Genomic DNA, 17,463 nt, shown 5'->3' on the forward strand with positions numbered 1-17,463 from the left:
TTGTTATGGTATCTTAACATTATACAAAGATTACTATGAAAAAGATTCAGAATTTTGTTTTGAGTAATCAAGAATAACTTCTGATGTTTTTAGTAAATGTATTTGAATTAAAATGTGTGTTTTTACTAGGTTAAATATTATTACTCTCAAAATTGTTTTAAAAAGTGTGAATAATGATTTAAATAAACTATAGAGCAGTGTTGGTTTTTTGAAGTGCTTGTTGTGTATTTAAAGGCTTCAGCTGATAGTAATTCTGTAATTTTCAACTCTGGTAATTCCTAAAAGAAAGTATTGAACATAAGCTGTGTTTTAAATATCTTGTATGGAATCACCCAAATCGTTAGCTCAGAAAAGGTGAGAATTTATTCTAGAGATAGTGAAATATATTCTTAACTGCTTAAAAACTCCATTAAAAATGAGTACTATCAGGCATGAATGATTTCTTATAATTGCCCACAAGGGGGCACTGGTTCCCACCAACTGGACAAGCAGATACAGACAGGTCCCTGGTGAGTCTTTTCTAAATTATTAATTTTTCCCATCACTTTTTTAATGCATCCTCATTGACATATTTCTAGATATTAAACAAACCTGGTTTTGCAGCTTTTTGTCCTGGGAAAAACCCTCCAGTGCCTCCGCCGTAGCCCCCATAACCACCTAAAAGACAAACATTTAGTAAATGTTGTTACCATTAAGCTATAACAGATCATTTAGTTATAAGTAAATAATTAGCATTAAACGTTGTAGTATCAATAAAACACATTACTATTTTTTTTTAGCACCAAATCAGTTCTAATAAAAAAAAATCAATCTTACCAAATCCAGTTCCCAGATTTCCATATCCTGTACAAAAAAGAAAAGACAACAGGAAAAAGGGTAAAGAGGGAATAATTAAAGTAATATAAAAAGTAGATGAAGAAATAACAAGTAATGACAAAAAAGAAAACTTTTTGGATGCTAAAGGGAACAAGTTTTACTTTACTTAACAACTACTTCACTTAATGAATTACTTGTGGTTCCTTCAACTGCAATTATCCTTCCATTAAAATAACCCATCGTTCAACATTTCAGCACAGCTCTCTCTAGAGCATGAAAGCACTGCAGCATGGGTATTAGATAATAAGTTCATTGACAGTCGAGATTAAATCATATGTTTTATGTTTATATGTTTGGATTCAATCATTGTTAAGGATACCAACAGACTTACAGTACAGCGCCCTACACAAAAGGGACACCATTGTTCTAGTCTGGTTAAAGGCGAATCTAAACAATGAATACACCATTCTGTCCTTTAATCTGAAATAAATACATATTAATGTGCTAATCTAAGGGTGCAATAGTGCTAAGTTCGACTTGAGGCATAAATTAAGTCACAGCTCAGCTTGGGTTTCCTCTTGATGACAAGAGAAACGTGAAAAGTGGGATATATGAAAATAGAAAACATGGGGAGTTAGAAAGAGAAGAATGTAAAAATAAACGCTCTCCACCTGTTTTTCCAGCTGGAATTAAAGCCAAAGTTTGGGCTATCTGTAATAAAAATAATAAACCAGATACAGTTTTATCACATATTTATGGGACTTAAAATAAGGTTATTGACAGACTGTTGTCAAAGGGACTATAATATTATCATAGAGCACATGTTTGATATCTGTCCACTTTTGGCCTCTGGCATGGCTCAGCGATAAGAGCAGGTGGAGGACTGACTCTTGGCCCAGGCCTTTTTTCCCTACACATCTTCCCCACTAGAGTGCGGTCCAAAAATCCCTTTACGGTTAGTTTTTTTTGAACTTAACTACGAAATTCATAACTTCTTACTCACCTAAATATTCTTAGATTTTTTAATATAGCACTAACAGTGACCTGTAGGTTTCTCTGAAAAGTTTTATCACAGTAAAGTATATTAATATAAAATGAAATGAAATATAAGAGATTTTTAAACATGGCTTTCAAAAGATTGAAATTGTTGTTTGTTGATTTTACCATCAGCTTTGCTTAATTCTGTAGAGAATGTCAATTTAAAAATAACCCAGACTCATTAAGACTAGATCTAAAGCTTCGAAAATTCTCAGCTGGATTAAAACCTGGAGCCTTTCTGCTTCTATCTAAATCATTTATGATTCATTTATGGTAGCCCCTAAAGTTTCCTGCTGTTATCTGAGTCTCATTTTATTGCATCTTTTTATAGTTTTCTTTTGCTGGAGGACCTGCATTTAGCTCCATCCATTTTACATCATTCCCACAGCATAAAGTTGCGACCCCCATCTTTCACCATATTATTCTCTTTATTGGTCTAACAGTTTGGTCTGAATAGAGAAAGGAAGCAAGGTTTAAAGAAAAGGAGGATCACTCAAGAGTTTTGTACATTTCTGTACATCACTTCCAGATTTCTGACTTGTTATTTAGTTTAATATAAAAAAATATCTATTTAGGTTGGTTAAAAAAAAAACAACAGCTTCTCAGAAAAAAATATCATTTTTGAAAACAGGAGGTCTAAAATGCTGCTAAGCGGTTATTTTAGCAAGGAATTCACTTTCATCAACAAACAAAAAGGAAAAACAATCTAGGGTGAGAAAAACTGCATGGGAAACACTTTTCTAGGATAAAGAGGTGGAGCAGATCCAGCCAATTGCAGGGGAGGGCATTGTCCTGATGAGGAGGGAGGCGAAAGGAAAAACAGAAGAGGAAGGAGGAATGTACAGGGCAGAGATAGGTGGAAAGATCAAAGGTGGATGAAAACAAATGTGGGCACAGTTCTTGCCAAAGTCTGAGCCTGCAATACAAGCCCAGATTTGAGATAATCTGACTCCTTCAGCTTCATTCCTTGAGATTTCTCAACCAGATCTAAACACATGTTGAGGTAATAGCAAGTGCAATCAATGGCGCACTGCAAAAAATATAAATCTCAATAAGTTATTTTTTCTTAAAATAAGTGTGTTTTTCCTTGATTTGAGGAGATAAGTAAGACACTTTGCCAATGGAACAAGACAATTTCCTTTTAAAATAAGAAAAAACTATTTTATCGTCTTATTTCAAGTAAATATTATCTAACTATCTTATTTTAAGAGTGAAAATACTCATTCCATTGGCAAATCATCTTATTTACCTGCTCAAATTAAGGCTAAATATACTTAATTTAAGCCATTTTTTACTTATTTCTGGATTGTTTTTGCAGTGAAATCATACTGATGGTTTTCCATTTTTCAGGCGTTCTCATGCTAACATAAGGACTCTGCCTTATCATATCCCCTGAAATTGTTTGGCAATGGCTCCAAGAAAGTTTATGAAAAACATATAAGGATCGTTGTATAATACCACTGAAATATCCAAACCAGTTTGTTTACCAAGTGTTTTGCATAAGATTTAGATGTGTTTCTGGGCATCAGTGTGTCTAAGGTCAATACACACTGACCCTCTAGGAGAAATGCTGTAACCACAGCGGCAAAACAGGTGGGACTCTGAAGACTGTTTTATAAATCCATCAACTGTGCTCACATGTGTTTTATGCACCAGCACCTACCCCACTAAGTTCAGCCTCCAGCTTGGAGATGAGGAGACAAGAAACAGACATGCTGAACTGGGTTGTTGATCGCATGTGCGACTGTGAGACCAAGTTTCCACGAGAAAAAAAAGTCAAAAGAACTTTATTTTCTGTGGTTCTGACATCATCCAACATTGTGAAAACAAACTGCCTTCGAGTAACAAAAATACCATGTAGTTGTGTTACATGGGTCAGAGCATGAGGGGCTTCATCGGCTTGGCATTTATACACTGAGCTTTCCTACGAAGGCTCTCTATTGAGTTGTTCTCACACCATCTTCTTAGCTAAAACAAACATGCTTTTGTTGGATGGCTTATATTACAGACACAAATGTACGTGTTGGACGTCTGCTAAGATGATGTTTGTTGTCATGAGCCACACATGTAGAGCCCAGTATCAAGTCTTTGGTTTTCTTCGGGGCTGCTTCCAGTATTTAGCTGATTGCTGACAAGCCTGAAGGATTTCTGTACTTCAGTGTTACACCTCATTTTCTCCATGATCGTCTAGATGAAATAAGACCCCCAGGGACCAATTGGGAACTACTCTGACTTTGGACCTTGGGCTGGGAGATCAATACTCTACACAGAAGATGGAAGGGACAGGAACCCGATACTACCCAGGAGGTGAGGGCTGAAGGCCAAGGAAGGGAAAGTAGATGTTAAATGATGCCGTATGGACATGCATCACACTTTCCTTCATTTAAATATAAAAAAGTAGATAGAAACATGGGTTTTTGCCAGTTTCCATCCAGAAAGGACCACTCATTTACAGCGGCTCATGCAGAAGCAGGACCATGAGAACAATTAAGGAATAACATTCTTGAAGCATATTTATGGACCTCATTCCAAAAAGCTTATTGAAGGAACCGCTTTTCATACAAAATGTAAAGACAAAAATAGCAAACAAAAACAAAGTTGGAAAAAAAGCAATTGTAAAAGTCCTGAGCTACACCTTGTTCACCTCTTTTGTCCTGAGAAATGCCTTTCTGTCACTAAAACACAATTGCACACCATGTGGAGAGCGCATGTGTTTTAAGGCATCCAGACATGTCCATCATCAGCTTTAAAGCATAAATCATGTTAAATACATATTGAGGTGTTTCTTTACAATACTGTTTGACACACTTTGAAAAACACTTACATTTTAAAAATGCAAGGTCAGCTATTTGTAAGAGTTTTATTATTAAAGCGCTTAGTCCTTTACTTATAAGAATCCAGAAAATCTACTGTTTTATAAGAGTACTCCAATAAATGCTAAGTACTTTTATTTTACTTTGACCACTGTGTTCCCCTGTGACCATTTTAATCAGATACTTGCTCCTTTAAATCACAGCAGTATTTATAATAATAATATTAATAATACATTTAATTTATACTGCACTTTTCATCAAAAAGACCTCAAAGTACTACAAAAAAGAAAAGTATTAAAAAAGAAATACCGGTACATAAAAAAAAAATATATATTGTCATTACCACAGGTCCTTGAAAGGTGGTAATACGGCAACGGGTCAAAAGTAAGGTGTTTCCTTATCACCACATTTGCAGCCATTTCTGGTGTCAGAACCACATTTGCACCTTTTAATTTAAATTTTAAACATTAAATTACGTAATGAAATGTTATGTTCCCTTTAAAAGAAACACGAAAAGATCCTTAATCAGTTAAAAGATTATTATTTCTTTAATACTATCTCCTTCCTTACTTTACTAATAAACGATTAATTGTTGATTCCATGAATAGCTAGTTTTAAAACAGTAATAAAAAAAAAATCACAAATTTTGTCCTCAAAATAAATATATTTTCATTATATATAAACCTCATACATTTCTATAAAGTACGAAATGTGATGTCTCCTTGCTATGAGGGATATACTTATTTGAAATTATCATGATTTGATTTGGATTTATAAGTAAAATAATATAGACTTATGAGACTAAATTGATTTTTGAAAATAATTCTGAAGGAGTAGAAGTATATTTGTCTACGGTTACTGGAGAAGCTCATCTATAAGTCTTTTTTATACTCTACAGATGGAAGCAATCAGATAAAAAATCTGAGTTTTTAAGCATTGGCAAACACGGCTTGTTTCCTGTGAATGGCATGAGTAAATTGAGCTGGTGATATCAGGACATCTGTTTGTAGGAATACAGAGGAACATAATGTGATATGTGTGGTTCACCGAATGTTCACCAAAATTTGTATCAGAACAGACGGATGATCCATCTGATCAGAGTTTTTTTGTGACATAATGACGTGGAATTAATCCGACTCGTTGATTGTGTAAAAGAACCGATTAAAGGCTGATTACGGCACCGGCCCTGGTTAGGCCCTGTAACTGCTATGGTGGAAAAACCTAAACCATGTTGCTTTAACAAAAGGAGATTGAAACACAGTGTTCAACATGTGTCTTTGGTATCAAATTAAACATTTGATTTGCTCTTTGTACAGATTTCAAGTTGAAATTCCTCCTTTTTTTCCCCCCACCAAATGAATGCAAGCTGTTCTGATTTAGATTGTATGCAGAACCCCAACTTTTGTGGAAACAGGGTTCCAGCTAAGCATTGCCCAACAGTGGTGAGTCATTTGTTGTTGCTTGTTTAGGAATGATCTCAGTAAGAACAAGTATTTCTTTCTTTCTTTTATAAAGAGCAATGGAAATGTGCCCTTGGATGAGCACTCACACTGTGCCCCCTGCTGCAACAAAAACACTTCACTACTCAAAGCAAAGATTGATAGCTGGGTAAAACAGCCTGGACACTGCATGGCTAAGTGTTTCAGTCACTAGCCATGTTCTCAAACAGCGGTCCAGTAGAAGAAATGGATGCGATCCAGTATGAAAAGAAATATCTGGTTTTAATCTGTACTGAACTTCTTGCTCATTCTCCACTGGGGTTAGGTAAGGTAATTCTGTTTCAGGACCAGAGGAATAAAAGAAGCATTAATCAACCTCGATCTCATGCTTTTTCGTTTACTGGTGTTGCCAGTCTGATTCTTTCCTCTCCAGCTCGGTGTCTAAGGGGGTTACGCCGACCAGACGTGAGGCATAAGTAGCAGGGGGAAGCCAAACGTGAGAAGTGAAAATAAGTATTAGCTCGCTTCTTTCCATCTCCTGCTTTCCTCCCCCGCCTGCTTCCCTTTTCTCTGCTTTGTGAACCCCTTGGCTCTGGTGGAGGGTTTAAGTTAGGAGAGTGAGGAATTCAATGGCAGGAATCCACTTTAACTGACAGCAGACGCGGGGAGAGCAGATTCTGGAGCCCTCTGAGTGTCCAGGAAATCTCTGCGACTTGTTTCTCATGGTTTTCTCAGTTCAATCCCCTTTGTAATCAGCCAGGCTTATAGAAACAAATAGATTGTTTAGTAAAATGCCACAGGAGAAGGGCTTGGTTCACATATTTCTTTAATTTGTGTTTTTGCAGTTGGAAACCAGCACTGGTGTGCAAAGTGACAGGAGGGTGACAAACGAATGATAAATTGTCCTGCTTGTGTAAACCTAAACATCATGTTTAAGTTGGAAACCACAAACATGCAAAGAGAAGTGGATCTCAAAGCTGTATAGAGGAATGCTGTGGAAGGACATGCAATGCCTTGCTTCATACTACTTTTCCACATCTTGTCACGTAACAACCTCAAATTTCAATGTATTTTTGTGGGATTCTACATGACAGAACAGCACAAAGTGGTGGGAGATTGTAAAGCCAATGGAAACTAAAATGTGTTTTTTCAAATGTTTTACAAGTAACCATCCAAGAAGTGTTGCATCCTTATGTTTTAATCTTTACTCTGTTAACCCCGAATGAAAACTATTGTATTCAACTATCTTTAGATGCAACCTATATATATATATATATATATATATATATATATATATATACACAGAGTATTAATTCTTTGGCTCTGTTAGAACTTACAATGTACAATGAAGACCAATAGATACAGCAAAGAAGTCAGTTGTAAAGTTGTGATATTGTTTAAGTAGGCTTACAATATCATCCAACATCAAAATAGACTGCGCATTTACAAAGACATGGTTGTCCAACAAAGCAATTTTTAAGGAATCAGTTAAGAGAGCCATGGAGGGGAGGCAGCTCAGGTAGGAAAAATCTTACTAAAATAAAAGTACTAGCTGTGTCTTTTTTTTTTATGGTCATTATTAAAAGATGAAAAGAAAATTTTCTCAAGCCACGCCACATTTCTCTTTCTCCCCAGCTCTTCGTAGACTGTATTGGTGAAGACATGCCTCTGCACTATTAGACCCAGAAGCAGGATTCATCACCTTCCACTCATTGGCGAATGCGAAAAAACTAAATGCTTTTGGATGAGCATTTTTACTTGTTGTCTATAGTCTGTGTATTAAAGAATAAAAAAACAAAAATGTAGATTAAAAATATATTTCCGTTAAATACACAATTTCCTACTGAATTAGAAAAACTATTGTTCATTTATTGGAATTTTCATAGTTTCTAGTAAAAAGGGTCCTTTTGTAACAAGTAATAATCAAAGAAAATAAACAAGTATTATGTTTTATAGTTCTAAATTTGCAACTGACTTCATTATAACCATTTACAGAATATAGTTTAGTACCTTTACAATTGATAAAAGGGAATTATTATTTTTTTAGTTCTAAAAACGTGTGGGATGTATTTCTATTTGCACATGTGCAAATAAGCTTATGAGACAAATTATGCCTCCTGGAGTCATGACACAAGCGTGACCTTCTTGATTTTGCTCAGTAAAAAGATCTTCTATGAAGGCCTTGGTCTGCTGCATGTGTAACCAGTGACTGTCCCCTGACCATGAATAAGACAAGACTCCTCAAACTGTCAACCTGAGCTAAACCTTGCCAGCAAGGTTGATGCTTGCAGTATTTGTGGGTTCACAAACACACTACAATCCATCATGCAAAGCTTGAAGTTAAAGCACTCCAGTCTGACCCAAAATAGGTCGGCCTATCATGTTGTGGTTCTAAGGTTTAAGGGAAGACATGTAGCTTCGATGAAAGCAAGAACAGCCAACTCACAGCCTAGACAAAATAAACATGGGGCACGGGTAATTTCTGCTATTACCTCCATTTCATCAGAAGTCACAATTTCCTTATTTAAAAAGAGAAACAGCAGGAGTGTCAAAAGCATAAGTTGTTGTAGATTCTCATGGCCTCTGCTGCTATTTCATTTGTTACCATGATTGGGTAATACCCAACTTCAATGGAAGCAATCCCAGATTAATAGTGTGTAGAATTAAACCTGAGTGCAAACAATTTATGCAGACAAATTGGTGAAATTTGGCCCAGCTTTCTTCTCCATATTATCAAAAGAATAAGCTTCTAACTTCTTACGGATTCCTCCTATCTGTTCAAATCAACTTAGTAGACCTCAATTTTACCAAGTGAGTCACAGTGCTGTATTTAATGTGGGCACAACCAGACAAAAGTTTGACAGTAGGTACCCCCAATTTAGCTGGTCCAGAAGCTGCAACTGATAGCCGCTTATGCTTCCAGTTTGATGTCCTTCTGACCTGGAGCCCAGTATCAGCACCTGCTGGGCGGCATTAACGCCCCCACATACTTGAGCAGACTACGTGCATACTGTGAGCCATGCAGAATTTTCACCAACATTTCAGCGTTCACCGTCAAGTCTACCTAATCCTACATTTTTATTGAGAAATACCTTCATTACTTACACTGCCAAGGCATCATCGCACACATTTGCCCTCTAGCTATACAAAAACAAGAGAAACAAAGTCTAGATGGCTCCCTTAAACGTTTCTTCTCCCACCTCTAGGTGCACTGGGAGAAGAACATTGAGCCTCAAATGGGGTGGAGACAGCTGATGCTGCAGTGGTTCCTTTTAACTGGCTGTTCAGAGCAGTGTGCTCTTACCATCTATCCCCCAGAGAGCCTTGCCAACTGAGTGTCACATTTAAAACATAGCAGTAAAAATACTTGTTGTGGCGAGAAGCACTTTCCTGCCAATTAGTGTAGTCTTAGCAGTAATAATTTAAACTATTGTCTTCATCTAAGCCTTCAACTTGTATGTTAGATCCAGTTCCAACCAAGTTATTTGTGGAAGCATTCCCTCCAATTTCTATCTCCTTTTTAGATGTGATGACCTGGGAATTGTCTCTGTAAAGTGCCTTGAAATGTGTTGTGAAATGGCGCTATGTAAATAAACTGAATTCAATTGTATTCAATGGAATTGTAGTAAGATCCTGCATATGCTGCAGTAAACATTTTTGAGTTGAGCACACTTTTCAAAGTGGAGTTCACATATCTGATAACCTTAAGGAGAAAAATTACCTTCTGGTGAGGTTTTAACTGAATAAAGCTTTGTCTTTGCTGAGCTCCTTTACACTATACAACAACCATATCCAGTCCCTGATTAATCAAAACATTGTAATTCACATTCTTAATCCGCACTTGTTCTTTTGTGTGTGAAAACACCATAGCAAGCAACCACCAATTCTTCCCACTAGTCTCTGAGCTTCTACAATGTCCTCTTTTCTTTATTTCTGCTTGTTATGTTGTTCTTTACCCCACTGGTGCAAACAGAATCAGATCTCTTTTGAAGTCTCAACATATTACTACCTATTATTTTACATTTCATTGGTGATCTAAAGAAGCCGAAAGTAGAAAACAATCATTGTCAGTCTTGAAGGAAAGTACTGTGTTCTAAGACTGACCTCTGCCATTTACATAGGAGACAAAAAAAAGTCTCAGCTTATTTTTATTGTTTTTATTAAGATCTGAGGGGAGAAGAGAAAAAAATGGAACATCTAAAAAAAAAAAAACTTTCGTAGAGATTTTAGACAAGAAAACAAGAGCTTAGAGGCATTGCAGCTACTATTTTCTTTGTTGTTACTTGAACTGCTTATGTGTGACATCAACATACCTTGCATCCGTCCAACTTATAGTGACCCATCATCCTGATAATCCTTAGTCAACCTTCGTTTATTTAACACATTTATTTTTGTCTAAATCAGCATTTTTTAAATAATTCTTTCATGTAATTTGTGTTTTATCTTCGCACTAGAGGGAGTGGACCATAAAGTTGAATGGGACAACTTGTTTTTTTCCTATGCAAAAATGCTCTAATAACAGAAAATTTCACAGGTATGTGTTTAACACCAAAGGCAAATCTCCTTTTTTTTCTTTACCCATTGCTTTCTTCTGGTGTTCTGTAAATGTTTTTACTGAGGCTCTGGTCTCATATAATTTGGTGGTTGACTCCCCCTTGTGGTCTGGTGCACTTCTTTTTGAGGAGTGAGTATACAGTCTTTTCCAACATGCTGTTAATTTTGTTATTTGGATGTTTTTTTTTTTGTTCTTTTGTTTCTGTATATTTTCTAAATAATAATTAATCATTGAACTTTATTGATCTCACACTGAAGAATATTTCCCCTCTATTTAACCCATCCCCTTGGGGAGCAGTTGGATGAAATCTTGGGGAGCCCAGGGGGCAGTGTGGGGTTAATGGTCTTGCTCAGAGAGCCAGAGTGGCAGTGTGTGGGAGTGGGTCTCAAACTCAGAAACTCAGGATTCCAAGCTCTATTCCCCAACCGTCAGGCCGCCACTCCATAATTACACCATTTTAGATTTTTCTGCTGGATTGGTGTAGTCTGTTTTTTTTTAAGTTTGCATCTCATGCACATTTAGCGCCATTAACCATTTACAGCACATTTGTGGCCGTTGGTACAGTGGCTAAGGGATGCAAACGCTTTGTTTCTGCAAATAAAGTTCTGCAAATAAAAAAAACGAGGCTTGCAAACACAACTTATGCCATTCAGTGTTAGTCTGCAGGTTTTACCAAAGAAATGTATAAAGAGACATTGCATATCTATGTTTTTTGCTGCTTGAGGCATTTTTCCTTGACATGTGTTTTGTGTGTTAGTATTATTTACGTTTTTTGCAGAGGTTCTGTGTTTGCAGAAAGCTATTTTTCAGTGATTCCAGCACCTAATTTTTTGCAGTATTTTTCCTCTGCCTGTAAGTGTATTTTTGCTAATTAAAACCTTTTGTCATTGTAGTACTTTTTGTGTTTGCTGCAAACTTATGTCATTGCATTGCATTTGCACCCTTTGGCCACTGTATGTTGGCCTCCATAAAAACCAAAAGGATGTTGCACAACAGGCATGAATACTTTTATAAAGCACCCCCCCACCCCACATAATATGATAGGATAACTTCTTAATGAATAACCAACTCTTTAAAGACGGTCAGAAGGTCCAAAGAGAATAATTGTCTCATGATTACTGACAGGTAGTAAGTCTCTTCTTCGGCTGGAGTCCCATAAAGATTTTCACTTCAAAAGATATGCACATCATCATATTCATCAGTATGATGACACCATAGCAGTATCAAATTATCTTCACTGATTCCCTCATAGGTTGGTGGATAGATTGCATTCTTACAAGGTGACTCAGGAAAAAGATGGATAAAAGTGTAATGATGTGAGGTGCCGCAGTGATTCCAGATTGCGTGAGACAAGAGGACGGACTGAGGCTCTCCCTTGCCTTCTCTCTGGTGACCTCCCCTACTCCTTGTCACTTCAAGGCTCGGCGAGCTGTCAGTCAAGGGCATCGAGCTGGGAAAAACAGGACTGTTCACATGCGGGACTAATCATGCATTCACATAGTTATACCGATTCACACAAGCACTTTTCCTCACTTGCCCGGGGTGAGCCAGTCCAGCTTTGGCAGTAAGCCACTTATTGTTTTCTGGTTTCCTTTTCCATGCTGTCATTGACACGATTGATGAAAAGGTCCTAAAATCTGAACCGCCCTTTCTGCCAGATGACCCTCAAGGACAAAACTGCCAAGCAGGCTAAGAGGCTGCCTCATTCTATAAAGTCTTTTTAGGACAGTGTCCAGGTAACGATACGTGCAACCAATCTGCCATCTTAGCTGGTCTAGGTGGCAGTTTGAATTTTTATTGAGCTCCTTTACATCATGCATAAAAAGCCAAAGCACTTTGTTTCATTGCGTAGCAGGAACTAACACAGACAAAGGAAATTTGGCCTACCCAGAGTCCCACCATCTAACCGGCATCAGAACAACTATATCAACTCTTGGGCTCTGGGAGCTGCTTAGAAAGGATTCCAAATTACCCACAAGTGTTAAAGTTGCCACTGCATGACATTGGGATTACAAGCACCTCCATCATGCTGCCAAACCTGGCTCACATGGCCATTGACGTCTGCTGCTGCGTGACCTCACCACAGCTGAGCTTTCTGTAGTGTTTCACCACAATGGAGTTCATTCAAAACTCATCTGCACAAAGAGCTTTACTCCTTCTTCTTAATCTGGGCTGTGTTCGTTTGAGCATCATGCATTACGGCAGATCTGCGTTGTCTCTGATATCATTGTTTACACTGCAACTCTGACAGAGCAGAACGCAACTGAGTATGGACTTAAAAGTCATGCTAACGTCTCTCCCTCTTTTCGTTTATTCCTCTAAAAGATGAGAGCCTTACTTTACATTTTATCCACCTTCAAAAGGAATGTCACTGCCTCTGCCAACACTGAGCTTTGACTTTCTTATCCAGTGCTCCTAGCATCTGGTTCCAGCTTGTATGCAACAGCACACTGGATACATGTGAGGACAGCAGTTTGAAAGACTGATAATTTCTGCTCACTGCGTTCCATCTGTAGGGATGTTCAATTGTACAAATTATACACAGGATGAGAAAACCAGTCAACAAACTTAGCCTGTAGCGATGGTATGCAAAGTTGGCGAAGTGTGTCTTATCTCCCAGATGGTGCACACATGCAGCTTTCAGCAGTTGTACCGAATGCTTTCCTGACAACTTGAGGTTGAAAAAGAAGATGAGCGCCCTCTGAATAGAGTTGACGTTAATGCTTCAGCCTCAAAACAATTTTTTTTAGACACTTTAGTCATATCATGCTGTAATCATCCATTGATGTCATAAAACATTTAAATGCCAAGTCCCTTATAACAAGCAGAGTATTCTGAAAACATATTTTCCATTTTACAGATGTTTTCTGTTTTGTTATTATAAAAAATAAATGATGAACCAAAGTTTAATGTCAGACAGAAATTACCCTAATTGCTTATGTGAGAAGGCAATTGGCCTCTAAGCCTAATAAAATGTCGTTTCCTTCCTGGTGGAAACACCTACCACCGTGTATTTACAATTCTGCCAACTAGCCTCTATGTCACTGTGTGGAATTGTTGTCCCATTCAGAATTTATTAATTCTTCCACATTGAAGGATTTTGGAGCATTACAGGTAAGCTTAAGGTCATACCACTGAATTCAAAATGTTGTATGCCTACCCAGAACCTTTATTTTCTAATAACATTTCAATGTTAAACCTGCAGCTGTGTTTAAGTTTATTGTGCTTTTGAAAAATACAAATGCATTGACGCTTAGAAGCCCAAACTACTGACAAGGTATTCTCCTTCAGGATTTTCGATCATTTTATGGTTAAATCAATGAAAGTTCCTGAACAAGCAAAGGATTCCCAGCCCAACACTGTCATTTACAGTATATGACTGTTAGTTCGATGCTCTTTTTCTAAAAATGCCTTTACAGTAGTTTTCCAGGATGTTTACTTTCCAATAAGATCCAGTTTTGTCTCAACAGCTCATAGACTATTTTGACAGGTAATTGGCATACGAGCGTCCTTTGTGTACTTTTTGGTCAGCTGTGGTTTTGTCTAAGGGACTCACCCATGGAAGCCATTTTTATCCTGTCTCTTCTCTGCTTTCATTGACCTTAACTTAGGGAAATCAGATAATTAACTACTTTATGTTACTCTGTGTTCACTGTAAAGTGGATGCGTCAACATTGTTTTTTTATTTATTTATTTCTTGGTCAGTAGTGACCACTTCACTACTGGGAAGTAGATATTGTGGATAATTTTTAGTCTTCGAAAATGGCTTTGTAACCCTTACAAGTTGAACCTGGCTCATGATGCCTTAATAAATGTTATGAAAAAGTTCTGCTTAAGTGAATTTTTGATTCAGCCAGTATGACAACAAAGTAATTAAGCTTGGTTGTGTGTTTTTTTTTGTTTGTTTGTTTTTTTACAGTGAACCAAAAAGGGTGGTTAATCACAGTTAATTCATCTTCAAACAAGTAAGATAATTACTTTTTTAACATGGCTAGATCGGTTTAAATAGCATTTCTTTAAACAAATAAAAGGATTTTTTTAAAAATCGATTTAACGTATTTACTCATGTTATATATCCCAGAATCTGTTAGATGATTAGAACATTTAAGGCTGCAGTTTGATTTTTTTTGTTTTACAGTGCTACATGTGAAGCTATTGCTACGTGGACAATCAAAACAGAATAATCCTGAGGCCTTCAGGGCAAAAAGTGATGTAATGTATAAAAGCAATTTATATTTCAGGTCATTTAGCCCAACCCTAAAGCTGATAAATAATGAAAAATCCAAAAGAAATCCTTCACTGAGATGAGATAATTACACTGACTCACATCGCTTCAAGCTACAAGAGAACTAAGAAAAGTCATCTGGGTTCTTACAAAAAACAAAATCGTATATATGTGTGTATATATATATATAGTCTGTCTGTGTTAGAAACCAATCTGATTATCAATTCCCTGCAGTCTAAATCACACTGGTTTCTAACAGGCACATTATGAAAAAAACTTAAATTGTACCGCTAATGTGCATACCAAATATTACACTGTAAAAGGACCTCCCAGCTCTTCAAACCCTAAAAGCGACACTAAAAATAATTTCTTTAATCTAACAGTTTCTAATAAACCTTTGCAAATGACGGCAGCACAATTCTTTCAATTTATGATCTGTTTTCTTAAGCTTTTAGGGGAATACTATAGAAAAAGAACTTTCAATCACCACATAAACAGGAGTTAAGCAGTGGTTGCAGATGGATAGATTGCTATTGAGCTTCAAGCAAGTTGGAAGAAAAATAAAAAAAAATAAGAGAAAGACAACAGATTCAGTATTCAAAATTAGGTCAAATAGAAACACACCGACCAGACTAGTCGAATACCTATTTCAGTTTAATGTGTCTCTGTTCTTGAAAACTGTATCCCACCACTCTGAATCCTGTTACAGTGTAGAGTAGGGCTACCCTGGACCATTCCTCTAATACTTCCTGCAGCCTTTAAATGATCCCCCTCTCCCACATTATTGAATCAAATCAATGGCTGGTTACCAGGCCTCTGCAGAGCTGAATGACTGATGAAGAAGAAATTCAACCATTTGATTTTGATTTTTACATTTTTTGTGGTGAAATCATTTCAAAGGACATCACTATTAACTCATTAGACACCAATAAAGCCTTAAATTCCACATTTTATGAATCTACTCCAATATCAATTCCTGCAGATTGCTTCTTTGGTCTTTCAAAGAAATCTTCCACAAAAACTCTTGACATCATTCAAGAAATATTGTTTAAGGAACAAAGGGGGCTTCTAATGTGAACAAACAAGCTCTGCTGGCCAGGCCTGCGCTGGGTGGGCCCAGTCCTGTGGGGTTGCTGTGGCTCGGAAACAGCACAGTTTCCTTGCAGACAGTGCAGGTTCCAAGATTACGAAAGCTTCACGAAAAGATTTGATGTTGGACAGATTAGGGATACAAAGTGAGAAGATAGATGAGTGGAGAGTGAAGCCATTTTTCACAGTTTGTTTGAATAAGCAAGTGTGTGTGTGTGTAGGTGTGGGTGCATGTGTGTGCCTCTGACTGTGCTGAAAGGAAAGCTGCATGGCTCCAGGACAGGCTGAAGCACCAGTTTAGTTATTTACGCTGGTATGTCCAACCGCGTTAGGTCACACATGTAACTGTACGCATATGGAGATCATGCGCATATTTCTGCTCATACACATTCATATACATATGCTTCTAGGTTCTGGCAGCTCAGACGACAGGTCTGAGTTTCAGTAATGAAAAACATGTGCGTTCCAGAGACTAAACCTCCTTCGAGCTCATCTTCTTTTGGCGAAACTCTTGTCCTCACCTCAATCTATCCGTCTTTCAGCAGGCTCTCTAAGTATGTGTGCTGCACAAATGAATGTGCAAATAACTCTGTTTTGATGAGAAAAAAAACTGATATATGGATATGACATTTGGCTTGGTTACAGGCATTATTAGGCCTTTCCATCCTCTGTGCGTCATCCAGTCTCTCTCTGTGTGTCCTCATAATGTCTTTCATATCTTTGTGTCTTTCTCCCCTCTCATCTTGCCGTGGAACAGACAAGGTCACTTGTTGTTTGTTCAAACAATGAGTGTGATATAAACCAGAATCTGAGGACTTACCAACAGATGAAGAGACTGGTTATTTGATTTCTGTTTAAGATAATTTTTCTTCAATTTACTCAACTTTGCAACTTATACACTGAATTAAGTTGGATCAACTTGATTCAGTTACTTGTTACCAATTGAAGTAATTCACAGACAAATCATTATGGAGTCAGAATTTAAAGTTTTACCTTTGATCTTTTTCTTATTATATCTCTAAACTTTTTCTTATCATTAAACAAGCACCAACAAGTTATTACTGAAGTAATAAAGTTTTTTAATTATGGCCCTTTACTTATATTGCACCTTTTTAAGTCAGTCCAATTCACACCAAGCTACATTGTAGCCACAGTTGCCTTGAGACACACTGCACACCAAACCCTCTGCACACTATGAATAGGCTATGCAGGTAAAGTGTAAATGGAGGTAAATTGAGCTGGGGTTTAAAGCAGTAAGTCTCTGGCTGCATGACAAATACACCCTACGCCACTGTCACCCTAAAATGTGAGGCTTAGATCACTATGATAACAAGGAATATTTTCCACTGATTATGGAGGATGAAAAAGTTACCAACTTTTATTATGTGAAAATAAATACAGATACAACAAGCTTATTCTCTTTCTAAGCTTTTTTTAATACAATTTTATATTGTTTATAAACAATCATCCAAATGTACATATTTTTCA

General features: G+C 37.1%; 1 protein-coding gene and 1 long non-coding RNA gene across 7 annotated transcripts in view; one reads left to right on the plus strand and one right to left on the minus strand.

Annotated features, from left to right (window-relative positions):
* Nucleotides 1–17,463, minus strand: part of elna (elastin a) — a 77,572-nt gene that overhangs the window by 37,388 nt on the left and 22,721 nt on the right. For all 6 annotated transcript variants that reach the window (XR_005280711.1, XR_005280710.1, XM_038283983.1 and 3 more), the window contains exons 6-7: nt 817–843; nt 592–657 (exon numbers count right to left, since the gene is read on the minus strand). Coding sequence is in view for 4 of the 6 variants with exons in the window: in XM_038283983.1 (XP_038139911.1) it covers nt 592–657; nt 817–843 (93 nt within the window). In the remaining 2 variants the exon portion in view is untranslated. The remainder of the gene's footprint in view (nt 1–591; nt 658–816; nt 844–17,463) is intronic.
* LOC119782820 overlaps nt 1–17,463 on the plus strand; it is a 73,651-nt gene that overhangs the window by 32,702 nt on the left and 23,486 nt on the right. The window contains exon 5 of the long non-coding RNA XR_005280712.1: nt 4,046–4,161. This is a non-coding gene — a long non-coding RNA (uncharacterized LOC119782820). The remainder of the gene's footprint in view (nt 1–4,045; nt 4,162–17,463) is intronic.

The sequence above is a fragment of the Cyprinodon tularosa genome, unplaced genomic scaffold (assembly GCF_016077235.1).
Source record: "Cyprinodon tularosa strain WSP-4 unplaced genomic scaffold, ASM1607723v1 ctg198, whole genome shotgun sequence".
NCBI lineage: Eukaryota > Metazoa > Chordata > Actinopteri > Cyprinodontiformes > Cyprinodontidae > Cyprinodon > Cyprinodon tularosa.